Genomic DNA, 27,888 nt, shown 5'->3' on the forward strand with positions numbered 1-27,888 from the left:
GATGGGAGTGAATTTCGCCGAAATTCCTAATGTGAGAAAATTAGGGTGTTTTAGCTGCTGCAGGAGGTCTGCGTAGTGCTCTTTAATGGGAAGCAGGCGTGTGTGTGTGGAGTGTAGCACAGTGGGTAAGGAATTGGGCTTGTAACCGAAAGGTCGCAGGTTCGATTCCCGGGTAAGGACACTGCCGTTGTACCCTTGAGCAAGGTACTTAACCTGCATTGCTTCAGTATATATCCAGCTGTATAAATGGATTCAATGTAAAATGCTGTGTAAAAAGTTGTGTAAGTCGCTCTGGATAAGAGCGTCTGCTAAATGCCTCTAATGTAATGTAATGTAATGTAATGTGTGTGTGTGAGTGAGGGAGAGCATGTGTGAGCGTGTGTGAGTGTGTGTGTGAGCGAGCGTGTGTGAGCGTGAGTGTGTGTGTGTGTGTGCGCGTGCGCGCACATGTGAGCATTCGTGCGTGCGAGTGTGTGGATGCAGTGGGTGAATTTGAATGCTTGCACCCTGTGTGCATACTCACACACTCCCAAATACTTCTGTGTAGTTTTGAGTTAGCAGAACCACACAGCCAGCTGTGTGTTTTCCAGTCGTTTATGGCCGTTAAACATCACTTAAATTAAATTTAAACACAATTTACATTTATGGCATTTTGTTTCAATAGAAGCTCCAGCTTTCTGAACTACAAGTACCATCAGCTCCCCCCATTCTGAACTACAAGTGTCATCAGCCCCTCTGTCCTGTCAATCAGTCCTTTCATTCTCTTCCTTTTATTGTCTCATGACTCATCATTTTCTCTTAATCCGTTTAGCCGTTCATATTTAGTAATGTAATAATGAAGAAAATCCCCTCTGGTCTGTTTGGACAGGGAATGGGTGCTTGAACAGAACCAGCCTCTCCACTTGGAGAACTGTTCCCTAATACACCGCAATTAAGGAAAGATTATAACACATGGGGAGGTGGACGGAGAGAAAGAAAAGGGAGGGAGACTTGGGGGGTCAAGAGTTCAGCTGGCAGAGTCTTGCATTCCTGAGCTGAGAGAGAGCGAAGGAATGTGAGAGAGAGAAAAAACCTGTGTCCACAGGAGGGAGGAAGTTTGGCGAAGTCTGAAAAAGTAGGACAGGGGAGAGAGGGAGGGAGGGAGGGAGGGAGGGAGGGAATGGGGGGGAAGAAAGAGTGGGGCATGGAGAGAACGCTACTGGCATATGTGATTGAAAAAGACAAAGTAGGGGTGTGCGTGCATGCGTGCGCGTGTGTGCGTGCATGCGTGCGCGTGTGTGCGTGCATGCGTGCGCGTGTGTGTGCATGTGTGTGCGCGCACGTGTGCGCTTGTGGAGACAAGCGAGAGACTGTTGTGTGTTGTTGGCCAGGTAAGATGAGTGTGTATGAGTGTGTGTGTGTGTGGTGTGTGTATGAGTGTGTGTGTGTGTGTGTGGTGTGTGTATGTGTGTGTGTGTGTGTGTGTGTGTGTGTGTGTGTGTGTGTGTGTGTGTGTGTGTTTGAGAGCGAGGCGTGAGTGTGTGTTTCAGAGACAGCAGTATGGAGGGAGGCGAGTGTGCGTGAGAGAGCGAGAGAGCGAGAGAGGGAGCGTGGCGAGGAGACGAGCCTGCGAGGCGGAGAGGGAGAGGGAGAGGGATGAGAGGCAGGCGGAGAGCTGACGGAGGTCTCCTTTAATACAGTGCTGGAGTGATGGTGCTGATAGCTGTACTTATGCCCTGTGAAGCTCACAGTGACAGAACATGCTCTCCCATTACCAGCACCATGCCTCATGGAGCAGGCAGGCAGGCAGGCTGGCTGGCTGGCTGGGCAGCTGCTCACTGTGCAAAGGCTCTGCTGCCCTCTGCTGGCTGTGTGGGGGAACTGCAGGGCCGTAGTACCCAGGATGAGTTTGGTTGGCGTTCAGTTTGGTTTATTTTCTCGCTGGTCCAGATTAAGCACAGAAGTTTCAGCCGACGGCAGTGTAAAAACCCAGCGATTTGGTTGTGTGTGACTGAGTTAGTCCCACTGAGTTTAACGGTCCCCCTGCCCCCCCCCCTTCTCACAGTGCTCAGTATCCGGGGGATACAGGAGGAGGACCCCCCCGACCCCCAGATCATGCGCCTGGACAACATGTTGCTGGCCGAGGGCGTGTCCGGGCCGGAGAAGGGTGGCGGCTCGGCGGCGGCGGCGGCTGCAGCGGCGGCGGCGGGCGGGTCGCCGAACGACGGCAGCATCGAGCACTCGGACTACCGGGCCAAACTGGCCCAGATTCGCCAGATCTACCACTCTGAGCTGGAGAAATACGAGCAGGTGAGGCTCGACGCGGGGGGGCGGGGCAGGGCGGGGCGGGGTGGGGGTTATGAAGATGGAGAGCAAGGCATTTCTGCAGATAGCATCCTGGGTATGAAGACATGTAGCCTTGTTGACGTGTAATGCAAGGTTTTTAAGGTCCTGGACTAGCACAATATTTTTAGTATTAGTTGATAGGCTCATTAGTTTAAGCTAAGTAGTCAACAACGATGAATCACATTTTCCTTATACTCACACCAAAATAAATATTTTCACCAAAATGAATAAATTGCTTTCTTTATGGGTGGGTAAACGGAGAGCTCGATGCTCATTTACATTGATGATCTGGGTAGGGTATGTCCCGGAAATTCTGGATTGCGTAGCAAATCAGGAGGTTGTTTTATTATTGTAGGGAGATTATTAGATTGTCAGATTAACACCTCTTCTTTCAAAGAGTCCCAAGTGATCTATAATGATGACTAAGTCAGCCCTACCGGTCCTGCTTTCAGTCTGTAATCAAGTCCTATTTCCCTAAACACGAAAACCTAGTTCTTACTCCCACTGGTGGGTCTTCAGCCAATCCTGGAACTGCTGGAGGAGTACTGTCAGAACTGGGCTCTAGCACAAAATAGGACCAGCACCAAAATAATACTCCATTCCAAAAAAAAAAAAAAAAAGAACAGGCGTTTTTGGGTTTTATGAAGCGGAATTGAACTCCTCGCCGCTCTTTCTCCCAGGCGTGCAGCGAGTTCACTAACCACGTGATGAACCTGCTGCGGGAGCAGTCTCGAACCCGGCCCATCTCGCCCAAGGAGATCGAGCGCATGGTGGGCATCATCCACCGCAAGTTCAGCACCATCCAGATGCAGCTCAAGCAGAGCACCTGCGAGGCCGTCATGATCCTGCGCTCCCGCTTCCTCGACGCCAGGTGTGTGTGTGTGTGTGTGTGTGTGTCTGTGCGCATAAGCACAGACAGAGGTTCCTGTGTGTGTGTGTGTGTGTGTGTGTGTGTGTGCGCGCATAAGCACAGACATAGGTTCCTGTGTGTGTGTGTGTGTGCGCGTGTGTGTGTCTGTGCGCATAAGCACAGACAGAGGTTCCTGTGTGTGTGTGTGTGTGTGTGTGCGTGTGTGTGTGTCTGTGCGCATAAGCACAGACAGAGGTTCCTGTGTGCGTGTGTGAGTGTGATGTATTTATGTACGAGGCGTGTGTGTGTGTGCGTGCGTGCGTGCGTGCGCGCGTGCGTGCGCGTGTGATGTATTTATGTACGAGGCGTGTTGGTGCGTGGTGCTCGTGTGTGTGTGTGTGTGTGTGTGTGTGCGTGCGAGTGTGATGTATTTATGTACGAGGCGTGTTGGTGCGTGGTGCTCGTGTGTGTGTGTGTGTGTGTGTGTGCGTGCGAGTGTGATGTATTTATGTATTTATGTACGAGGCGTGTTGGTGCGTGGTGCTCGTGTGTGTGTGTGTGTGTGTGTGTGTGTGCGTGCGAGTGTGATGTATTTATGTATTTATGTACGAGGCGTGTTGGTGCGTGGTGCTCGTGTGTGTGTGTGCGTGTGCGTGTGCGTGTGAGTGTGATGTATTTATGTATGAGGCGTGTTGCTGCGTGGTGCTCGTGCACGCGTATGCAAGCTAGCATCGGGGCCGGGGTACGAGTGCACCAGCTGTCTCCTGAGGGTCCGATCTCCCGTGTGTCACAGGCGCAAGCGACGCAACTTCAACAAGCAGGCCACCGAGGTGCTGAACGAGTACTTCTACTCCCACCTGTCGAACCCCTACCCCAGCGAGGAGGCCAAGGAGGAACTGGCCAAGAAGTGCGCCATCACAGTCTCTCAGGTAAAGGGGTCCGGGTTCGAACGGGGTCATCCCCATGCCGTGCGTGATCCGACACGGTCTGCTGCTGCTTCGCTCCAGAGAGTCTTGATTATTTAGTGATGTCAGTGATGGCTTAAAACCTCGAGCCTAAACATGTCATTTAGAGATGGAAGGTGACCACAGCAAAAAGCAGTTTTGACTTTCTTTCTTTTATTCTTCCCCATGTAAAAAAAAAAAAAAGTTTTATATGGAACATACAGCAGGCATTAATAACACGCCATCGTGTTTTCAGCGAGCAAAGGGCCTATCCATCTTGTGACAAAGTGCATGTATTTTTGTAAGGAATGTCTTAAATTAGCAGGCTAACTGATGACTCAGTGCTGTACTTGCAGGCTGTGTTACGTGCGGCTGACAGGGAGAAGCGCAAGCAGACATTTTGTCAAATGTATTTGCCTGCCTGTTAGCAGAAATGTTAATTACATTTCCAAATACGCGCAAGTTAATAAATGAGGTTGGAAGTGTAGATAAAACTTGCAAATTGGCAGAATAACTCGTCAGTGAACTAATTGACTTTCTCTAGTTAGGTGGTAAATGTAGTTTTCATAGTGTGTTAGCAAGCTGGTGAGTTGGCTGGTCAGCAACCTAGCTTAATAAAACAAACTAGATAGCAAACTAATGGCTTGATACTCATGGGTTACTACCTTGCTTACTGGCTAGCTAACTACAATGCTAATAAAATGAATTGAGCTTGCTAGTAGTTCCTTTTACTAGCTAGTCGGCTACCTAGCCAAATGGCTCATTTTGAACCTGTCCGTTTTTAGGCATGCCCTGTAATTCTGTTTTTGCAAAGCATGCTGGGATGAACAGAATCCATTTCCTCGTATGGTCGGCAGGGCCTCCCCCATTGGTCTGTCTGGCTCAGTCCTCTCCACGTCTTTGAGCTCGGTTTAACTTCTGCTCGCCAGGTTTCTAACTGGTTTGGAAACAAGAGGATTCGGTACAAGAAGAACATCGGCAAGTTCCAGGAAGAAGCCAACCTCTACGCCGTCAAGACCGCCGTGGACGCAGCCAGCGTGTCGGCTCAGGCCAGCCAGGCGAACTCTCCGGCGACGCCCAACTCAGGTACCGCCACGCACGCGTACATGCATACCCCTCACACTCGCTCAGTCAGTCACTCTGTCCTCCATCTCTCTCTCTCTCTCTCTCTCTCTCTCTCTCGCACACATGCGCACACGCACACGTGCTCACACACACAAACTTAGCAGTCAGTCAGTCACTTATTCTCTCAAAGAATAACTGCATGTCCCATAGTGTACAAACAGCCAGTAATGGCTCCTCCCACCCTCTGCCTCTGTCTCTAGAACCAGGCTGGCTCATTATAGCTCTTTCCCACTGTAGAGCTGGAACCAGGCAGGCTCATTATACCCCTTTCTCACTGTACAGCAGGAACCAGGCTGGCTCACTATAGCCCTTTCCCACTGTAGAGCTGGAACCAGGCTGGCTCATTATTCCCCTTTCCCACTGTAGAGCTAGAACCAGGCTGGCTCATTATAGCTCTTTCCCACTGTAGAGCTAGAACCAGGCTGGCTCATTATAGCTCTTTCCCACTGTAGAGCTGGAACCAGGCTGGCTCATTATACCTCTTTCCCAATGTACAGCTGGAAACAGGCTGGCTCATTATAACCCTTTCCCACTGTACAGCTGGAACCAGGCTGGCTCATTATAGCCCTTTCCCACTGTAGAGCTGGAAACAGGCTGGCTCATTATAGCCCTTTCCCACTGTAGAGCTGGAACCAGGCTGGCTCATTATAGCCCTTTCCCACTGTAGAGCTGGAACCAGGCTGGCTCATTATAGCTCTTTCCCACTGTAGAGCTGGAACCAGGCTGCTCTATACCTTTCCCACTGTAGAGCTAACCAGGCTGGCTCATTATAGCTCTTTCCCACTGTAGAGCTGGAACCAGGCTGGCTCATTATAGCTCTTTCCCACTGTAGAGCTGGAACCAGGCTGGCTCATTATAGCTCTTTCCCACTGTAGAGCTGGAACCAGGCTGGCTCATTATAGCTCTTTCCCACTGTAGAGCTGGAACCAGGCTGGCTCATTATACCCCTTTCCCACTGTAGAGCTGGAACCAGGCTGGCTCATTATAGCCCTTTCCCACTTAAGAGTCCCCCCCCCGCCACTCTCACTCGTCAAAATTGTAAATGTTTACTCATCCACGTAGAGCGATGTTTACATGTGCTCATTGTGGCATTTTTTTTGTGATGATGAGAAGTAGCCCCTGCTAAATGCATTCCATTGCGCCTGCATAGGTGGATACCCTGCTCCGTGCTACACGCCTGACGGCCGGCTATGAGGGCCTGTCAGGATGAGTTCCGTACCCCCCCCGAGCGCCTAGACGTGAGTATGCGATGCTTGGTGCTTGCACTGTCGCGGCCTTGTAGGATCCGAACGCCCTACCAGTTTGACATTTGACTCTTAGGGAGCCGTGATCCTTGTGTGTGGATTTATTATTAAACACAAAATGGCACACTGTTAATAGATAAAAAAGCTAATATATGTTCCCTCTCCCTCTCTTCCTTCCTCTTGTCTTCCCCCCCCCCCCGTCTAGGACAGCACCAATCCTTCCATCACGACTCCTGCAGGAGCCCCCCGGCAGCATCCACTCAGCCACCTCCAAATGCGAGAAGGCTCCGCCCACCACTGCTCCACTAACCCCTCCCCTTTCCTGTGACAAGGCGCCAACCACCACTGACTCCTCCCCTTTCCGCTGACCTCTCTCCTTCCCTTTTTGATGTGGCATCGACCGCAGACTCCTGTTGGGTCCTCTTAACTCCCCTGAGACGGGCACCGCTCACTCTTCCTCGTTCCTCTGGGCCTATCCCCTCTCTCCGTGGCATGGCCGCTGACCAATGGCCACTGACTCCTCCCCTTTCCTCTGAAAGCTTCCAGTTCCCTTTCCCTTCTGCTTAAGACCACCCCGACTCCAGCTCTTCCCTCGGCTGTCTCTCATTGGAACCTTGATATGTCCCCACCTCTCAAGAACATATGAGCTGGACTGTGATTGGACAGTAATGCGGTTATCCCTGGCCTCAAAGGAGGAAGTGTTGGAGAAGTGGGTGACAGCAGAGGGGAGGGGGGGGTGACGACCCCGAGTCGAGAACGAGCTGCTCATCTACCTAGAGACCTCTGGGGCAAACAGACTCTTGTGGACACACTCAAACGGTGTGTGTCCGCACCCGTTAGACTACACACACGTCTCACTTCCACAAATTGTGTTAACATTTTAAGGCTGTATTAATTGCTGTGGTGAATGTTTGCAGGGAGAGTTGTTTTGTGTGTGTGTGTGTGTGTGCGCGCGCGTGCATGTATGCGCGTGTGCGCAAGGGAGTATGCGTGCACACGCGCGTGTGTAACGGCAAACCCTTGCTGTTTCCATGGAGACGCTTCCATCTCATAGGGAGCTTTGCCCCTCCCACTTGTACCAAAGTGCTGCATACTCTTGAACTTAAACCAGTCTGACGAGCAGAACCCCAGGCGTCTTTTCTCCGCTGTGCCATTGCTGTTACTTTTTATCCCATACTGTTACTTCACCCGTCCCAGTTCTGCGACTATTAGCTGATTTACTGTTGCTTCTGCCCCCGTGCCAGTACATTACCATCTCTCCAATACTGTTACCGTGACACCCACGGGTGCTCGCACGTTCATAGTCACGCTCACGCACACGCACTGATATATACACACGTGTGTGTGTGTGTGTGTGTGTGTACATACACGCGCGTACCTCCTGCAGTTCTTCAAAGCAATGCAGGATCAGGCAGCAGTGTACATGCAGGGCAACGTGAGGGTGTGGCTGTTGAGGGTGTGGCTCTTTTGTGCGGAACATGAGGAAGGGCGGGGCGGGGAATGTTCGTTTGGCTTCTTGATGAATAGTTTTGGGAAGCTGCGAGTTGTTTTTTAAGCCTTTTAATAACATTGCTTTTTCTTTTTTTTTTTTTTTTTTTTTTTTAAGTCGATAGTAGCTTTTTTCTAATGCTGTTTCACAAAGAATGCACCAGCCACCAAATAAAACCTAGTTTGAAATAACATTAACTGCGGTATGTTTCGAAAGGAAGCGTTAGGTAAAGATGATAGACAAAGCAGAAAAAAATGTGACTGTCTTCCTTGCATGTAGGCCTATGATGTGTTATAGTGATCGTGTTCATTTTCTTTCAGTTTTTTTCTTTCTTATTTTGCAATAGACAAAAAAACCTACAAAGAGGAAAAAAAAAAAAAAAAAAAGACAATGACCAAAAATGAACACATTCGTGATGCACCTGTAAACCACGTCACTCAGCAGATCATGGAGGCTTGTGCTGCTCCACATTTTTATACCCGTTCCTTACATGCACCCCCCCGCCACCAGAGGGCGGTATTCGAGTTCAGCGAGTCGAATCCTCTGCTGGGTCCGGATCCCTTACTACCCATGATCCAGAGGCGGTAACAACCCACTGCTCTCTGTGATGTTAAAGCCAAAAATACTTCTGCTGTTCATGTAACTCATACTCCATAAACGCTGGTTTTGATGTCGGACTCTCTCTGTTTTGGGGTAGGGGAGAAAGAAAATCTGTGGAATGGTTTATGTTGGTTAGTGTGTATTGTACGTTATCTTCCTGACTTGTTTAGGTCAATGTTTTTTTCTTTTTCTTTTTTTCCTTCTGGTCAATATATTTTTTTGGTGGGGGGGTTCAGTTACCCTAATGGGATTACCTTAGCGTGTTTCCTGGACCCATGCTTCTGAACAGCTGGGCCTGATCACAAGGAGGCAGCACACGTGTCCAGTACGGCCGTGCTGTCCCTCGCTGTTAAGATCTTACTCCGCTCGACAGGCCTTAGGAGCTTTATAAAAACTTCAGCAGTAAACAAATGCTGTCCGGTCCCTCCAAATCCATTTAACAGAAATCTCACAGTAAGGGCTTTTCTTGAATTTGAATTTGAATTTGACCAAAAAAAAAAACCAACAGTTAAACTGCATATAATGGCTCACCTCTATAGCAGCTGTCTTCAGCGCAAGTCAGCTGCTTCAGACTTCATCCTGGCTGTGTCTGCAGGTGAAGACTTAGCAGTTTTACAGTGTTGATAAGGGGGGAGGTATACATATCACTGTAGCTCAATGGACTAAATCACATCGGAGTGTAAGTTATTGGTCTATACAATGTACCACTGATGAGCAAATGTGGCATAGGAAACAAAAACAAAAAACCTACTTAACCATGGTAACCTTGTCCTTCGTTTTTTTAAGTACACAATATACTGTCGTAGTGATGCTTTTACTGCACCAAACTAATTTCTTTTATTTCTTTTTTTTTCTATGCCACTTGTGTGGATATCACTGTACGAATTGTGGAATGTTTCATTGCTTTTTTGTATTGGGTTTTAAAAAAATCATTTTAGCAAATTTATTTTTGCCTTTATTGGGCTCTTTAAACAGGAGCAATGTATGTTTTTTTTTTTGTTTTTTTTTAATGCCTTTTTATTTTTTATTGTGGCACATTTCTTTTTTGATTGTTTCTCCTGATGTGTGGTGGTTATGGGACTGGTAGTTTGATTTTGGTGCTGTGAGGGCTCCCATTGGACCACTGGTCATGACCTATTGGTGCTGTGTACACTCTCATTGGACAGCTGATCATGACCTGTTGGTGCTGTCTGTACCCCCAATTGGACCGCTGATCATGACCTATTGATGCTGTGTATACACCCATTGGGTCACTGGTCATGACCTGTTTATGCAGAGTGTACTCTTATTGGGCCACTGGTCATGACCTGCTTTTTGACCTACATGCTTTTAGAACATGATATTTGTGTCATCAGTTATTGGGGTTTGTGAACGATGTTGCTCAATAGTTACATCCAAATTTTTTCTCTCAGAACAGTGCGATTTAGGCCCCTCAGTTTGCATTTTTCTTTACAATGTTTGTTTTTTGAGAACCCGCGAGTGTATTTTACCCCCCCCACACACACACACACACACACACACACACACTCTCTCTTCCAAAGATCAACAGAACTTTTTCCACAGTTTAACATTCTCCTGTGCACATAATGTGTTCGTCACCTTGGCAAAGTGTCGTCATAAAGGTTTTTTTTTTCTTTCTTTTTTTTTTTTTTTTTGGTTTTGGGGGGGGGTGGGGGGGAGCTTTGCATTAAATGTTCATGTTGTTCCATGTCCACTGAGCTGTAAAAATGATTCTGGCTGTAATTTCCTGAACGAACACCTGTAGCCAGGAAGTGTTGTTTGTTGACCCACAGCACCAAATCAGATGAAGCAGATCCCTGTCGCCTCTATATTTTTTGGTTTTGTTAGTCCCCCCCCCCCCCTTTTCTGCATTCACCCATTCCCTGTCCCTGCCTCCTGTCTTTCTCTACCTCTCTCCCTCCCTCCATCTCTCTTGTACATAGACGTCATCACTTCCAGACTGAAGAGTCTGTATTAACTCCTTTTATACCTCAACTTTAGGAGATCTGTTCTAGGAAGAGATTAAAGCAAAAGTAAAAAAAAAAAGAAAAAAAATATGACAACCAATGTAGTGTTCCTTATTAGAAAAAAAAAACTAATAAAGAATAGTGTGCTTTTTTGTGGGAATAGTTATTTTGGGGTGTTTGCTTCTTTTAATGGGAACAATGGTCTTTAGCCACTACATCTAAGCTATTGTGACATTTAAAAATATTAATAAAAAATATAAAGGATCTGTATCGTCTTTTTTTTATTTTATTACTTCTGTATGCTCTCAAGACAAGGAATACCGTCTGTGAATGCCAGCCTGTGATGTTTGCCGATGCGCTGTATATGTGACCAGATTCCACCAGTGTCTCCAAAGCTACAGTCCTGCCCTGCAGGAACCTGTGACTGCGCAACTGCGGGCGGAGGACAGGGGGGTTCGTTTGCGGCAGTGAAGCTGGCCTGTTGGCAAAGTTTGTCACATTTATGTGGAAGGCGGTGAGTTAGTTCAGTCCAAGTTGAACGTTAAAAAAAATAAATAAATAATATTTTCAGCATTGTTCTACGAGTCAGTGAAAACGACCCTAAGTTAATCCGCGAAGGCTTCCGGACCAAACGAGCAAAGTTTGTACACTTACGGCTGTGGGTGAATGATGCGCTTTGTGAGCTCCCGAAATGGGTGGAGCTACAGCGTGACTTCCGCTGTTCTGTCTGTGACTGACGGCATGGCGGTGGTCCCGGCTCCCTTTCGGGACGCTTACGGGGCATTCGGGCCCTCGTCTGAACCCCTATACGCACAGGGGACGCGCGTGAGCCGGCGGCGATGACTCGCAGTGAACGAGACGTACAAACGGGAATAATTGCGCCAAACGGAAGAGAGCGTAGCTGTGAACATCAAAGCAAGTTTTTTATTTGTCAGAATTGTCGTTTGTGTTTTCTTTCAAACTTTTTTTTTATTATTTAAAGGTATAAATGCATCAGAAATGAATACAAAGCAAGTATCCATGTTATCGTCTTGAGTATCAAAAGGATTATTGCTTCCTAATTATGAATATTTGCCCCTTTTGAAAGCAACAGCTGTTGACAGTGTTAAGTGTGTGTGCAGTAGGTTTGTTTTCTTGCCGGAAAAGCAATGCACCATCAGCAGCTGTACACAGTACGGACGGTCCCCACAGTCCATACTGTACACAGCTCCTGACTGTGTATGAGGTGTGAATGCATATGAAGTGTGTGTGTGTGTGTGTGTGTGTGTCTGTCTGTCTGTGTCTGTGATTGGCTAGTTTAGGCAGGCGGAATGTGTGTGTGTCTCTGTGCGTGTCTGTGATTGGCTGCATTAGGCAGGCAGCGTGTGTGTGTCTCTGTTGCGTGTCCGTGATTGGCTGCTTTATGCAGGCAGCATGTGTGAGTGTCTCTGTTGCGTGTCCGTGATTGGCTGCTTTAGGCAGGCAGGATGTCGGTGGTCCAGCAGGCTGCGTCGGGCGTCTCCGCGCCGGGCTGAGAGGACCCAGCGGCTCGTCTCCTCCTCCAGGAGGACAGGTATGCTTTCAGTTTCAGGTACATCTGTAACATCGCAGCACAGCCGTCTCAAAGGAGGGGAAACCGTTTCCTTAAGTGGCACCGCATCTTCCTACGGGCCGGGCTGCGCTATTTCTGACGCTGTTTGCCCGTCTACGGGCAGACGGTGCTTTATCACCCTGTGTTTGCCCGTCTGTAGCCAGGCTGTGCCTTATCGCCCTGTGTTTGCCCGTCTGTAGCCAGGCTGTGCTTTATCGCCCTGTGTTTGCCGTCTGTGCAGGTGTGCTTCTGCCTAGTTGCCCGTGTAGGCAGCTGTGCATACGCCCTGTGTTTGCCGTGCTGTTAAGGCTGGACCTTCGCCTGATACAGAGGACAACCTGATACTTTCTACTGAGAACATTTGTGTCATGTTTTACTTCAGTTTAACAGTGAATGTTATTCGTTAATACTTACAGCTGTTACTGTTAGTACAGGACTAACTATGGAATAGAACATAACACACAGTAGACAGCAGTGAGACAGTTTGCTTCATCCTGCTGGGTGTAGGTCAGGCATAAGGTAGCCATGGTTCCTCCACACGGTAGCGTACCGCACTTCCTGGTGACTGGCCAGGCAGCTCCAGCTTACTGAGACGGCTTTGCTGCGTGAAATCGACGTCAGGACACTTTAACCTTACTGTTGTGTTCCCATTTAAAAGTCTCCTCATCGGCAACAAGGCCCAGAGGCGGTCCTACGACGCACGTGTGTTACTGTTGGCCTACGCTAGCTATAAAAGGGTCTGCTAGCCTCCTGCTAGCAGGGCGGGTGGGTGTGCTTGTGTCCGGAGCTCTGCGGAAGTACCTCTCGCTTCAGCGTGTCGAACTGAAGGTTTGGGGGCTTCCCCTCGGGCTCTGGGCACCTCCTGCAGAGGCAGCAGAGGATGCGTTTGAAGGTGGAGCGCATGTCCTTGTCCCGGAAGGAGTAGATGATGGGGTTCACCAGGGAGTTGCACTCGGCCAGCACCAGGCAGTACTTCTCAAAGGTCAGCACGTAGTGGGCATCACAGTGCAGCCCGTCCAGCAGGAGGATCACCAGGCCAGGGGTCCAGCAGACCACGAATGCCCCTGTGGAGAGAGAGAGAGCTTAGCCTCAGTTATCAGATAACAAACAGCCCTGTGGAGAGACCTTGTCAGTTGTGAGACCACAAACACCTCCTATAGGGACCTTCTCTGTTAATGGACAAACCTGGATATTTTCCATTTTCAGTTAATCAAATCTTCAATTTCATCCTTCTTTTCAGCAACACCTTTCAGCCTGTTACGCACCACAGGACTTTTGGGAAAAATTCCCAGACGAAGCAAATGGACGGGACGGCAGCAGAATCGGAAGAGTAGGGATTGGTGGCTTTGAAAAGGAGACTTGTGTAGTACGTCTCTGCCCCAGAACTCAGTGTCAACAGTCAAATGGTGCTCACTCACTATGCTGACGTGTGTGTGTGTGTAAGTGTGTGTGAGTGAGTGAATGGATGAATGTGAGTGAATGGATGTGCGTGCGCTGCGTCCACCCCTCACCCAGGATGATGGAGACGGTCTTGGTGAGGTTGATGACGGTCTCCCTGTGCCGGATCTGGGTGGTGTGCTGGGACATCACGTGGCTCTTGTGGTGCACGTAGACGAAGATGCGCGTGTACATGGCCACCATGACGGAGAAGGTCAGCAGGTTGAACCCCGCCCAGAACACCAGATAGCTGCGGCTGTAGATGGGCGACATGATGGAGCAGTTCTGCAGGTCGCAGATGCAGTGCCAACCCATCATGGGCACGAGGCCCAAGACGAAGGCCATGGCCCAGATTCCCAGGATGAACAGGAGCACCCGGCGGTTCGACATGTTGCTGTGCAGCTGCATGGTGAAGACGGTCTGGTGCCGCTCGATCGCCACCGCCAGCAGGTTGAGCACGGAGGCGGTCAGGCTGGTCTCCACCAGGCCCTGGCGGATGAACCACTGGCGCTTGGTCAGGTCGATGGTCCAGGGCCCCGTGTGGAGCATCAGGTTCACGTAGGAGATGCCGGAGAACAGGTCGGCCACCGCCAGGTTCCCCAGGAGGTAGTAGAAGGGAACGTGAAATCGGCGGTTGATCGCAATGGCGGCGATGACCATGAGGTTGGCCAGGATGATGATGACGCACACCGTGAGGCCCAGCCCCACCACTACATAGTCTTGCGTGTGCCACATGCAGCTGATCGGCTTCCCGCTGGAGTTGTAGAAGAACTCGACCGAATGGTTGTAGTAACACTCTGACGTGCCGTTGTAGCAGTCACCCATTCTCGACGCCAAGAAGGAAGGGGGTATAGAGAAAATAACCAGCGTTTATAGGTGGTTAACCATGACCTTCTCCCGGGTGAAATCGCACCTATTCGGGGCAGATGTGATTTTTGATATCCGATTTGATTGGTGTTGCTCTCCTCCAATCAAAATGCCCCTCCTCAAGGTTGTGCGAGTCCTCAGGGCTTGGCCCTAATGGGTTCAGAGAGATGGAGATATTCATATTTTAAGCAGATATTCACACATTAAAAATAATTTCTCTAAATAATTTATTAGCAATAATTTTGGCAAACTTGTAATGCCCTGTGCAGGGATATTTTGTCTCTCAATTCATCATTCTTAATAATTAAGTAGCTATGTAAATATATTCAATCAAGAAAATAAACCAGTGGATGGAAATGTGTGCCAGGAGGGATGTTTGGCTGAGGTTTTAAACTCTGTGACCGTTTGTGTGGCTATTCATTTCCGTGTACTGCACATTTATTTGCTTTTACTCAATACGCCTAGAGCAGTTGAGCAGTGATGCGGGTATAGACCCTAGCAAACAGGAGGTTTTATCTTTCCTCTCAGCTTTTTGTTAGATTTATTAGATATGCGTTATCGGGTCTATCAGCGCTTAGTGCGTGTTGTGTGTGTACATAGACTTTGTTTTTGTACTGCAGGTGTGGTGTTCATTATCGCGAAAACCCGAAGGCTAAATATTACGTTCTGAGCCTGTTTCGCACTATGGAGGTGTTGCATTGTGTCGTTTATTGTGGTGATATAGTGGCAAATGATCCGGCATTAAGCTGTGTTCAGCTTTATCGCTGCTGCCCGCCTGCACGAGAAGTCCTAGAGCAGACGCATCCTGGAGATGCAGTGCGCGTGCAGTGAGGCGTACATTAATTAAATGACACGAACCATGGAAACAATTACGAAAAGGTACACCTAATGAGGTGTTAGGACTAGGTAGCAAAATGGGTCTTTAGTCCGTCGGTATTATTCTGACTACCGCGGTAAGCTTTGTGAAAGTTTTTCAGCTACAAACTAGGCTAACTATGGATCTGGGTTATTTTAGAATGAGACACGAGCGTTAAAATGTAATTTTCCGTTAACTGCTGTGGACAGTAATGATAATAAGATATGTCTAAATAAACGTGATTATGGCCATAATTGCTAGATGATGGTAAGTTTCTTGAATAAAATGGTTTAACTTTTTAAGGTGCGAGATCACAAATATGTGATTAGAATATTCTTAACTGAACATTCTAATGCTGATGTAATAATCACTACTGGTAACTGAAAGCAGTGGAGGTCTAGAACACTGACTTAAAATTAAAAATTTAAAAAACATTTTTTAAAAACCTACACTTCAGAAGGGTCAATATGAACAATTCCTTACCGCCTTCCCGAGTTTAATTTATTCTGTGTCCTCTGTTGTCCAAGCTGTATTTAAAAAGTGAAATTTTGGTACTCATCCATGTAAATCCTGTTTCACATTTTCACCTGTGTGTACTGTAGTCCTCCTAGCAGTACTAATGAAGTGTATGGTGCCAACGAATACCACTTCTAAAATAAATCTAATACACATGTTGGGTTGCCATTGATTTGCGGGATCCTGCCCCTCTGCTGTTCTGGTTGGCTGATGCCCATGTGTAACATCCAATAGGCACAAGCAGGGCACTGTGTTTGCAACTGTATACGTACAAGCACTTCCTACTTACCTGTCTAAATTTAAATATTGAAATGCTGTAGTGTGAGCGGGACGGGTTTTGAGGTGAGGTGAGAGTTCCACATGTTTGGGCTGAATAGTGACTACTTTGTTCAGTGATGTCACCCGGTCCCCTTCCCCAATGACCTCACCAGAAATTTGCAGTCAGAGCTGGTAGAGTGAATGACTCCCAAGTCAGTTCTCTGAACAATGCCTTTAAGACCAGCAGCCCGACTAGCCTGTGCCCTTCTCGTGTCAGCCTTCGATTGGAGACTCCTGCTCCTGTAAGGACTGGGCTGTACCTTATGTGTGAGAACAGTGACGCCTGTAAATTTTGAAAAAGAAAACATATTTCTTTGTTTTTTTTTTTGTTTTTTTTTGCCTCTTTAACATATGGGAATGTAGGCTACTACTTGTAAAACTTCACAAAAGCCCAGCAATGAGGCATAAGAGCCTGTGGCGTACCACCAATATAGTCACGGCTAAATGGTGTCGTTCAGCACAAGGCTTTTTGGATGAGGTTGTCGGGGTCACGTAAATTTGTGAACATTAATTTGGGGTCACGTCATAAAAAAAAGTTTGGAAACCCCTGCATTAAAGTAAAGTCCCAACTCACCAGGGCTCATTAAAGACCCCACGGCACTTTTCAGAAGAGTAGGGTTTAGTTAGTCATGGTGCGTTTGTCAAATTTCCACAGTGGCTCTCTTCATCAAGATTCAAAACTTTATTGTCCATTAATTCAAGCAATAATGGAAATGTGTCTTTTGCTGGTGCATAGCTCGTGTAGAGGTACAATACAGTACATATAAGAACGTCAATTGCACACAAAAAAGACAACACAGTACATGTAGTAAAATCTCATGCAGTAAAAAGGTAAAATGTGGTAATAAGTGGTGTACTAAACCGGAGTAAAAGTTAAAAGTTAAGAAGTTCAAAAGTTGACCAGTGGCAGTTAAAAATTAAATACTAAATGTAAAGTGCTGTATGCTAGCTCAGCTCAGTAAGTCCGTAGGTTCCTCCTTAATCGCCACCTAATCGTCTCCTGCGTCTGATTTATCCCACAGTCCTTTGCGTTCCCCACCCAGTTTGCTTGCTGCCCCCAGGGTATTACCTTCTGTGTGTGGCAGCCAGATGGTGCCAGCAGAGCTGCAGATAGCTGCCCTGGGGCCATTACAAACACCCCCCTGCCCTCATCGTGCTTTATTCAGGAGGCCCCCTGGCACACCCATTGCAGCCATATACTGAGCACTGTGTATAAACCAAACAAACAACTCACGCCCCCCCCCCCCCCCCCCAAAAAAAAACAAAAACAAAAAAAAAAGTTTTGTGTGACAACATAACGGGAAGTCAAAAGGTCTGGCACCACCCACTATCTGTCGTCAGCCAACCAGAGTTCACAACCGGAAAAAATTAAAGATACAAACTGCTCAGACTTACACAAACTGCTATACTGTCACTGCAGGCACTGGAACAGGTTGAAACGGATGAACGCAAAAAAAAAATTTTTTAAATCCGCCATTGAAAAGTTATTTTATGAGTGCATTTGCATCCACTCTAGTTTTAGTGATACGCCAGTGCAAACTGGCTTTCCTGTGACAAGGCTTCTGGTAAAAAAAAAAATCCAGATAACGTTGTTCCTACTTAGTCAGGACAGTAACTCCCAAGAATGAACTGCAACGTCGTGCCATCAAATATTCTCAGTTTATTGTCACAAACTGATGCGTTTTGACAGTCTTTGTCAACGACAAACATGAGAAAGACAATATGTCAGAACATGTCAGCGTGTGACAATAACATAAGCATATTTGAAGACACAATGTTTGCAGTTCATCCTTGGGAGTTGCTGTCCTCAGCAGGTAGAGCCAACATGTTATTAGAATTTGCATCCAATTTAGATACAATAACCAAGCGTTCGGTAGAACAGCAGAATATCCGAACTACTGCCTATGTAAGAGGAGAAGAGACAGGAGTGGACGGGACAGGATGGGAGGGGCTTTAATCGCTAAATTGATCTGGAACTAACAATGGCCGCCCCCAGCATGCTTTGGCAACAGGTGTTGTTATGGCAACACGGAAACCATGGAACTTCAGAGCCGTGGACAATAATGAAACAGAATAAGGTGCCAGAAAAGAGAAGAAAAAAAACAGAAGGAGCTGAGGGGCGAGTATGGAGGTGGAATTAAAAAAGAATTTCTCTCAAGGACCGAGAGTGAGACGGGCTTACAGTAGTCCAGCGCTCACGCTGATGTACACTGACGTAAAAATTTGCGTCCTGAGCAGAGGACCTGGTTCTGCTTTTGCCCTGAAAAGACAGGCTTCGGCTGAACAGAGTAGCCAGATCACGGCACTGATGGCAAACTCAAATAAGGCCAGACTTATTTTTAAGAAAGTCAGGTGGTACATCGGGGGGGGGGGGGGATGGGGGTGTGTATGATGAGATGACACAACTTATTCAGAAATATAACATTTTATTTGTAACATTAAAAACAAAAGCAAGGGGGCTATAAGTGTGTGTGTGTGTGGGGGGGGGAGTATACTTCATCATCATCCACACTGACACCAACCATCAGCAATTGCTATATCAATAGAAATTGCCATTGAACTTCCACAGAGAATTCAGCTTGAATTGCTATTAAAAAATAATCACCTTTTCTTGTTCAAAAACACTCCTGTTTTTTGCCATAAAAGTTGCATTGAATGTCCTTTCTGTTGTGATCCCAGGAGACTTAGTTAACTATCTGTATGTTTGAATGGCTGATTTTTAATACAGTAAACTTACACTTGCAGGTAAGTCATGAAGAAACCAGCAATTGAGGAATTTGGACACAAATAAATATTGTTCTCTTGACTTAAAATATTTAAATATTTGAAATGAATGAAAGTTGTCTGAATAGACTAACTGCATAAAGGTTCATGACATGACGCATTATGATATAAAATTGTATTCCAAACCTACTGAGTTTTGTTCATAGTCCACATAGTTTGTGGTTTATACTCAACACACTACGAAGAGCACAAGTACATAGTATGGCGCCCACCAGTGGTGGGGCCTAGCACTGCGGCGACTCCCTCTGTAGGAGGAAGTCCCACAGCATCTTGTTGACGGTTTCGGGCTGGTCCTGCTGCACCCAGTGACTGCAGTCCGGAATCGTGTGCACCACTACCGAGCCTCTCATGTATGGCCGTGCCCCTCCCGACATCCCTTCCACCAATATACCGTCGGCCTCGCCCCAAATTAGCATACAGGCCACTCCCACATTCTGGTGTCTGTAGAGTGCGTTACTGGAAAAGAATGAATGACAACACATACTGTACACCTATCAGTGGGCAGGAGAGTCCACATCACAGAAACGATGCTAGCCACTGTGCTTAAAACATGGAGGTAAGAGCAGTTAATGATGCCACTGGGGGTTGATTGTACTACCAGAGGAGAGCATTGCATTACAGGCATTTAGCAGACGCTCTTATCCAGAGCGATTTACATTACAGCATTTGCATTGCATCCAATCATACAGCTGGGATATATACTGAAGCAATGCAGGTTAAGCACCTTGCTCAAGGGTTCAACGGCAGTGTCCTACTGGGGAATCGAATCGAATCGAACCTGTTGACCTTTAGGTTAGAAGAACAACTCCTTACCCATGATGCTACACTGCCATTACACTAGCATGTTCAGATTACCTGAGCAGTGTATGCTGGGATTACCTGAGCAGCGTGTGCTGAGATTACCTGAGGAGAACACGGTAGTAATTGAGGGGTGCAGTGAGCCCCCCCGGCTGGGACAGATGGTAGAGGTACCCCTCCAACTCCGCCTCCGTCAGGCGACGGGCCCGGTTCCGAATCCCCGCACGGCCCCCACACAGCATACTGCGCACCAGCTGAGAGGGCGAAGAGAAGAGAGCGCATGCTACACAGACCCAGGGCTCAGGTGAGAGTTACCGTGCTTGTGTATTTTTGCAGACTTGGGTCTGAGGTGTGTGTGTCTGTGTGTGTGCATGTGACTCAGGTCTCGGGTGTGCGGGCGTGGCACCTTGAAATCCTCCATAGACAGGGCAATCTCAGGCAGCAGTGGCAGCTGGAAAAAGCAGGTATGGCCAGAGCGCAGGAGCTGAGACGGCCTTCTCAACACAGCATCTGAGGAGCACACACACACACACACTCCTAATGCTCTGTAACATACACGAACACACACACATACAAACACACACTCCTAATGCTCTGTAACATACACGAACACACACACATACAAACACACACTCCTAATGCTCTGTAACATACACAAACACACACACATACAAACGCACACACTCCTGTATCGCTGTAACACACAAACACACACTCCTAACGCTCTGTAACATATGCAAACACACACACACTCCTAATGCTCTGTAACAGACACAAACACACACACAACCGCACACTCCTAATGCTCTGTAACATGCACACACTCCTGTGTCTCTGTAACATACACAAACACACACATATACACACACTCCTGTGTCTCTGTAACATAAGCAAATACACACACACTCATGTTTGTGATAAACACAAGCGCACATATATACACACACCTGTGTCTCTATAACAAACACAAACACGCGCACACCCGTGTCCCAGTAACATACACAAACAAACACACACTTGAGACTCTATGACACACGCTACAGTGAGAACTAAGGTGGTCCCCTAATGAATGGTAAATGGTAAATGGACTGCATTTATATAGTGCTTTTATCCAAAGCGCTTTACAATTGATGCCTCTCATTCGCCAGAGCAGTTAGGGGTTAGGTGTCTTGCTCAAGGACACTTCGACATGCCCAGGGCGGGGTTTGAACCGGCAACCCTCCGACTGCCAGACAGTCGGTCTTACCTCCTGAGCTATGTCGCCCCTGTGAAAATGAAAATGAAAACAAAAGCATCGAAGTTCAATTGGAAGTGTACCGCTTTGAATGAGCGTGCTCAACCCAGGACAGAGGAGCGATGGCCAAGCGCAATTTACTGTCGATAGTTTATGTCAAAGCGGTGTCAAAATCGTCCGCCTGTGGGCTAACTGGGACTACAGCTGAAACGGAGGCATTGAAACGGAGCGTCAGGAGACACGCAGACCCAAGAGCAACTGCACAGCTTTTGTTGTTTAGGCTTCCACGGTATTTGCTGAAAATACCGAGCGTTTGTAACGCGCGCACACCCACTGTGGCTGTGGGCGGGGCGGGGCCGCGGTGTTACCTAGCCAGGACGCCGGGTGCGGGGCGTTCATCACCACCAGGCGCTGCACCATGTCCGGACGCTCCAGGGCGAAGTGCCAGGCCAGCATGCCCCCCCAGTCATGGCCGACCAGCACACAGCTGGTGTGCCCTGTAAAAGCACACAGACGCACTCGTACACACTGCGAACTCCCGCAAACACACTCAGCCCCGCCACACCCCGACGAACCCCCCACCCCCCCGTCCACTCATATACACTACAAACTCCTGTCAAATCACTCTCAGTCTTACAGACCCCTGCCCCCCCCCCCCCCCCCCACACACACACACACTCAGCACTCATACACAACAAACTCCTGCGAACACACTCAGTCATACACACCCAGGCCGCTAATGGTGTCCCTTATGTCATCCAGCAGGTTCTCCAGTGCATAGTCCTCCAGCCTGTAGGGGGCAGCAGAGGCCCCGCAGCCACGCAGGTCCAGTGCTACTGTGTGGTACTGCACACTGAACTCCCTCAGCTGGTATCGCCATGAGTACCTGGGGCAGGGGCGGAATACTGGAACTGATATATTGTGAAGGATTGGCTAACTTTACTCAGAAAGACAAAACGGAAATCTAAATGGCTTGTGTCCCATACAACCTTTGGATTTAATTTAGTCATGAAAAAACATGTACATTTCACTATTCAAATCCTTTTCTGACTTGAATTACAAAAACTGCATAATGCCCCAAGGCTTTTCCTGCAATGTTCATTCTGAGTTAAAAATAATACTCAAGAAACATGCTGGGAACTTTTTTTCTATAACTTTCCTAAGTTTCAAGGAATATTCTGAGGTTTTTTTTAAGCTTGGCAATTACCCGTTCACTCTATCTCAAACTCATTTAGTCACCAGCTCATTCAATCACCTGCACACTCAATCACCCTCTTACTCAGTCACTGTCTCATTCAGTCATCCTCTCACTCAGTCACCCGCTCACTCAATCACCCTCTCACTCAGTCACTGTCTCATTCATCACCTCTCATCATCACCGCACTCAATCACCCTCTCACTCAGTCACTGTCTCATTCAGTCATCCTCTCACTCAGTCACCCTCTCACTCAGTCACTGTCTCATTCAGTCACCCGCTCACTCAATCACCCTCTCACTCAGTCACTGTCTCATTCAGTCATCCTCTCAGTCAGTCACCCGCTCACTCAATCACCCTCTCACTCAGTCACTGTCTCATTCAGTCATCCTCTCACTCAGTCACTGTCTCATTCTGTCATCCTCTCACTCAGTCACCCGCTCACTCAGTCACCAGTTCTCTGGAAACCCATGGAGGAAGAGCATGAGAGGTTTCCTGCTGTTGCCTTTGGACACAAAGTGCAGTCGCAGACCTGAACTCTGAAAGAGAGAGAGACAGAAGAAGGGAGGCAAGAAAAAGTGAGTGAAAAAGAGGACACCGAGAGGGACAGAAATATGGAGAGAGTGATTGTGCACTACAGCAAAAACGAGGAGAAGCTACAGAGCATTACTGCTCCCCACTAGTCGGACACTTCAGAGAGCAGAAAGCAAAGACTAAAGAGAGAGCTAGCTGCCCTGTATGAGCGTATCCTAGCCCTGTATGAGCGTACCATAGCACTGTCCCACTATGCTTTACCAACATCCGTTTGCCCCAGATGGCAGCTTTCCCCACAATTCCTTGGGCCAAATCCCATTCGCTGTTTGGCAAATTATGTGGCTTTATGACAGGCTAACTTTAGAGTAGTGCCTTCCTTCGCATGTTTAATTGAATTGTTAATTATATACCAACCTTTAGCTATATAACTACTTGTTGTCATAGCTATGAATGACCTGTGAAAAAAGCATGCTCTTGGAGGTCAGTTTGTGCTGTTATAAAGCTATACTTGCACTTCTGTCTGTGACTGTAATTTAGACAAATTTTGGTCAACAGACTCAAGTAGAAAAGCTGTCTATATTATTACATGGCCACAAATGGAAATACAAAAACATTTGCATGTATATGTTTGTGAGAACGAGTAACATCCCATGTTCGAAATAAATAACAGACGTTTGTTGGTAGTAAGGCGTAGCCTAATGTACAGCGAGTGCGTCAATTCTTTCAAAATCTCTCACATTTTTCTTTATTTAACCATGTTACTTTACAGATATCGGCACGAGATAGCACATTCTGACCGGACTACAGACAGTAAAGTGCGGAGGGATATAATCATCATGGAACTCCGCCACCGCTCATTATGCATAAATAATGCCCGCTCATTGGCCAGAATTGACTATCCAGCGAAACCGTGATAGGTCTATAATAGCAGTTAACAGGTCAATAATACTTAATTGCCTAAACGCCACGTGTGTCTGAGATAGACTGATTAAGGCGGTTGAGAGCTGCGGTTCAGATTCAGAAGCGGAATCTTTCTGTGTTCCCCTGGAATAATTCACATATGCCACGAATGTGATTTCTGCAAGCCTTGTAAGTTTTCGTATAAGTTTTCCAGTGCTGTTTTCCACGAGTTTCTCTTTTCGCGTTTTATATGACAAGTACGCCGTCCTTTGGCGTACACCTGTGACAGGCCGAGTGATGCAGAAATGGCATTCCTAAATTTACGCAATCAGTGAATTAAGCTTCAGTATATTTTCTGGACGTCTGTAGCCGCGAGCTAAGATAAATACCACGGCATAATAACAAATGCAATGGTTTATTATGTGTAAATCGCATTATTTTGAAGATAGGGCATAAAACAATGCATATTCCAAGCTCTCGGTATCAGTTAGCCTCTAGTCCCTCTCAATTGCTCAGGCCATTGATCATCTTGGATTCTTAAAAAGAATATCCGGTTTGAATCAATTAAAGACGAATAAAAAGCATAGGCCTATCCTACAATTCTGCGAAATTATGGCTTCGTGAGTTCAGTTTTTGTAAACCACGATATGTGGCTAGCCACAGGAGCGAAAGCAACGATTATGATACGTCCAAGTAATTCGTTTATTCACTTACCCTGCATCGCAGGTATCCGTGTGTGCCCAACGCTGGATCCCGCAGGCATGCCGGCGGTCTGTTGCGCACTGTCCATCTGAAGGCTCTGCGAGGGTCCCTGAGTCCTCTCCACGAGATCCGGATCAGAACCATGCAGGCGGTGACCCCGGCGGTGCCGTAGACCAGAGCCCAGTACAGTAAGGACAGCAACCACAGACACACCCGGGTAGGGAAAAGTATAACGGACAGGGTCGTGCCGCTCATGACTCCTGGTGTCAGAAAACACGAGTGATGGATCATGGAGCAACTTCACTGTTGTCTAACGGTCCTAGATTGCTACGCTACACGTTCAACATACATCCACCAGTTCGCGTTGCTACGCAACTTGCAAACCAACTTAATGATAGAAAGTAGCGTTTATAACCACTGACAGAATGTTAAGAATACTTACTGAAGCCGTATTCCACACTTTCCGGGGAACTTTGCTCATAAATTGGTCCGGAACGAGCAGGACCTTCCACTAGGTTATAAATAAATCTCACTTGCTTGCTATCCAAGTAGGTTGGACGTTTCTGAAAACCAATCGCGACCTTCCTCCCCACAGTCGCTTGGTCCATGCATCTGAAGGGTAGTGAAGTGACGGGTAGCTTATATACATTTAGTTCGGTGGACTAATACAGTTTATCATTAATTCATTAAAGAGTTGTTTTTTTCCCACAACAGGCCATAAACACACTATGATATGTGGGTACCCGAAATGCACAAAGTTACACAGTCGAATCGTAGGTCACCAATAACTTCTCCCCTTGGTTTTCAGTTTCATGGCAATCGTAATTCAAAATGTCAGTTTAATAGTTTACCGGATTCCACGTCTCTTATTCGATTGTCTTTAAGTCGGCTATTAAAATGAGTTTTAAACTCCCGCGGATTATTGGAAAACATTATTTTTGTTTTAAAAATGTCTTTAGATTTTGTGGCTGCCACAGCACAAACCAGGATGTTTCTGTAGCCGATTTCATCCTTTTTCAGTGATAAAAGATCCATGTAGTGCCTATCGTGAGAGACAAAACTTTATTGCAATAACTGAAATTTTATACGAATTAAAAATCAGACCGGTCTGAGCTTAAACGTTTCAAAGAAGCAAATTAAAGACCCTGGCTATATCCTTTAAGAGGTTTATTTGTTGTGAAAATCTAATGGTCACTTTGATGCCCCCACATTTTATCGTGGTTAGACCTTCCACAGCTCCGTTCAACTGGCAACCATTCAGCTGGGCTTAGCAGAGGGATGTCTATTGTTGGATCTTGTGTGGGTACGTTCATTCCGGTCAAGTCACAAGGTTAAATCGTGAAGGGTAGTCCTGCTTGAGGGCACCCACCACCCCACAGTAGATACACACACTGTTAAATATGAGTCTGTTCATACGCCACCGGTGCCTCTGCATGCCAAGGTTAATACTACTGAGAGATGTTGTGCCTTTGTGTGTGTGAGTATGTGTGTGTGTGAGAGAGAGAGACCTTTTAAGTGGAAAAGTGACTCAAAATAATGAATGGCAAATAATAAAAATAATACTGAGTGAAGACCCAACTCAATAAAATAAATGGGCACGAGGGATCTGATAAAGGGATATTAAGCAGTTTGTGGAATGGAAATCAAACGCGAGGGCTTCATAATTATGTGTGCGTTTGTACTATTCAGGAGAAGCTTGTGAATAGTAGAATCTGTCACTAGCTCAGCCGTTGGACATAAAGACTAATTACACAAGCAGTCAGTAGAGGGCAGTGTTGGCATTCTTAGTCATGAACTAGTCGAACGAGCACGGAAAATCCCGCTGCCTTTGCTCGTGCGCCTTTTTTTGGCCCCGAAGGTCGAACAGTAGCCTTAAAACGCGACTAAGTACCACAAACTGCAACTAACGTACTTCAATCTATTATACATCTCTGCACAACGGCACTGGAGTATATGAAATCGCACTAGGCCTATTTATCAGTATATCGAATTATCCGGTCTATTAAACAGTATCGTCCGCTGAGGCCCATTTCTGTATATCAAATTATAATAGGCCTATCCGTGAGCATATTATGTAAATAGGTCTAAATGTGAAAACGCTGAACACTGAAACATGAAAGAACTTTGCATCCTCAATGTGCTCTTATTCACATGATGCCAGCTATGGGGGAGGCCTAAATTATGCCCCCCGCTTAGTGTAGTGTTTCCAGGTTCCCTGAAGAAAGACCATAAATACGCAGGGGCAGCTCTGATATAGCCTTGTTCACCATGACACCCCCCCCCCCCCCAAAAAAGAAGACATCCCAGACCACAGACCCCCTGCTGATCCTGACCAGAAACCTCAGATCCACACCAAAACAGAAAGTGATTGTTTTTTTGTCTCTTTTTAATTTTTTTTTGTTTTGGTTTTTTCTTAAAAAGAGATGAGTTTATTCCATGATCATAACAGACACACAGCTTTTCCTTCATACCGCCTCAGTCACTGACACATCAACTGGTAATCAGGAAAAATAAAACACAAAAACCGAGAAAAAAAAAAAAAGGAAAAAAAAAAACCTGAATGAACCAAACAGTGGCCGAGCCACACCTCGGTTTTCTTCTGTTGAATAGATATCTATGGCACATAACATCCAACTGTCACCACTGAAACGAAAACAAAAAGATACATCGAAAAGCATGAAGGAATGAAGAAAAGAAAAAAACGTGATTTTTTTTTGTTAGTTTTTTCAAAACCAAATAAAAAAAAAAAAATGATATTTAATATTTGTGAACTTCATTGAAATTGGAAAAAAATAAAAATAAAAAAACAGATGAAAGTGACAAACGCAGAGTTAACTCGTTCGCTCCACTTCGGCGTCCTCATTTTCTCCCGAGGTTTAAAGGGCGGCCATTTTGTCTGTGGGTCAGGGGGGACTGGGAAAGCCCGCAAAAAATACACTGGAGGCACAGACCTGGCCGGACGCCTCCTCCTCCAAACACCCACACATCCGATGCTAATGAAATAACCGCCTGGAGCACATCCAAGTATTCATCTGCGCCAGCAAAACTACACTTAGTCTCAACATCATAGTCTGTTAAAATATTGCAAGTGTCTTGACTGTTCTTCGTACAGGCCCCTTCTCACACCCTCAAAAAAAAAAAAATCCGAAAAGTAATGTCAACTTGAATTGCTAAACAATACAGGCACTGGAGAAAAACACCATTAGAGAAAGCTGAGAGGTCTCATTTCCCCCTTGTTGCTATAAAAACAAACAGAAGAACTTTGCACTCCACTACAGACAAGAACAATGATGCAAATTATAAACGTTTTTGTCACTCACGCCCCCTCCCCCCCATCCCCATAAAAATGTTTTTGTACATTTCGTTTTCATATCTGCTACTTTTTGGAAGTGCCTACCTTTCAAAGTCAGTAAAACGTATCTGAGGACAGTGAGCCATGCAAAGCTGTCGGGATCGGTTAATGTCTCCATTAATTCACCTGCAAAATGGACAACAGTATAGATGTAGAGAGCCAAGCTCGCTGCATTGTACAGTGTGGAGACCTACTCCGAGGGTCACTGCACTGTACAGTGTAGAGCTACTCTGAGGCTCGCTGTACAGTGTGTAGAGCTACTCTGAGGCTCACAGCACTGT

General features: G+C 46.7%; 3 protein-coding genes and 1 long non-coding RNA gene across 5 annotated transcripts in view; 2 read left to right on the top strand and 2 right to left on the bottom strand.

Annotated features, from left to right (window-relative positions):
* pbx4 (pre-B-cell leukemia transcription factor 4) overlaps nt 1-10,808 on the top strand; it is a 24,975-nt gene extending 14,167 nt beyond the window's left edge. The window contains exons 3-8 of the mRNA XM_064314864.1: nt 2,045-2,289; nt 3,006-3,196; nt 3,969-4,104; nt 5,049-5,205; nt 6,395-6,482; nt 6,694-10,808. Coding sequence (XP_064170934.1) covers nt 2,045-2,289; nt 3,006-3,196; nt 3,969-4,104; nt 5,049-5,205; nt 6,395-6,438 — 773 coding nt within the window. The 3' untranslated portion in view covers nt 6,439-6,482; nt 6,694-10,808. The remainder of the gene's footprint in view (nt 1-2,044; nt 2,290-3,005; nt 3,197-3,968; nt 4,105-5,048; nt 5,206-6,394; nt 6,483-6,693) is intronic.
* A 672-nt stretch (nt 10,809-11,480) lies between these two features.
* lpar2a (lysophosphatidic acid receptor 2a) lies at nt 11,481-15,934 on the bottom strand. Of its 2 annotated transcripts, XM_064314770.1 has the most exons (4): nt 15,758-15,934; nt 13,626-14,568; nt 12,916-13,178; nt 11,481-12,120 (listed from the first exon to the last, which is right to left on the bottom strand). In XM_064314770.1, exons 2-4 carry the CDS (start codon nt 14,374-14,376, stop codon nt 11,998-12,000), a joined length of 1,137 nt encoding a protein of 378 aa, XP_064170840.1. In that variant the 5' UTR covers nt 14,377-14,568; nt 15,758-15,934; the 3' UTR covers nt 11,481-11,997. The 2 variants fall into 2 exon arrangements, with proteins under 2 accessions (XP_064170840.1, XP_064170841.1); XM_064314771.1 differs by lacking the exon at nt 15,758-15,934 and having other exon boundaries at nt 13,626-14,583.
* Nucleotides 15,935-17,378: 1,444 nt separating this feature from the next.
* On the bottom strand, nt 17,379-24,863 carry LOC135243164 (epoxide hydrolase 3). The gene is made up of 8 exons (XM_064314768.1): nt 24,698-24,863; nt 24,268-24,515; nt 22,573-22,658; nt 21,653-21,810; nt 21,293-21,421; nt 20,097-20,200; nt 19,796-19,944; nt 17,379-19,348 (listed from the first exon to the last, which is right to left on the bottom strand). Exons 1-8 carry the CDS (start codon nt 24,861-24,863, stop codon nt 19,117-19,119), a joined length of 1,272 nt encoding a protein of 423 aa, XP_064170838.1. The 3' UTR covers nt 17,379-19,116.
* LOC135243166 (uncharacterized) lies at nt 23,620-26,916 on the top strand. Its single transcript, XR_010326573.1, has 2 exons — nt 23,620-23,742; nt 24,280-26,916. It is a non-coding gene; the product is annotated as an uncharacterized LOC135243166 (long non-coding RNA).
* Nucleotides 26,917-27,888: the final 972 nt, after the last annotated feature.

The sequence above is a fragment of the Anguilla rostrata genome, chromosome 17, assembly GCF_018555375.3.
Source record: "Anguilla rostrata isolate EN2019 chromosome 17, ASM1855537v3, whole genome shotgun sequence".
Lineage (NCBI taxonomy): Eukaryota > Metazoa > Chordata > Actinopteri > Anguilliformes > Anguillidae > Anguilla > Anguilla rostrata.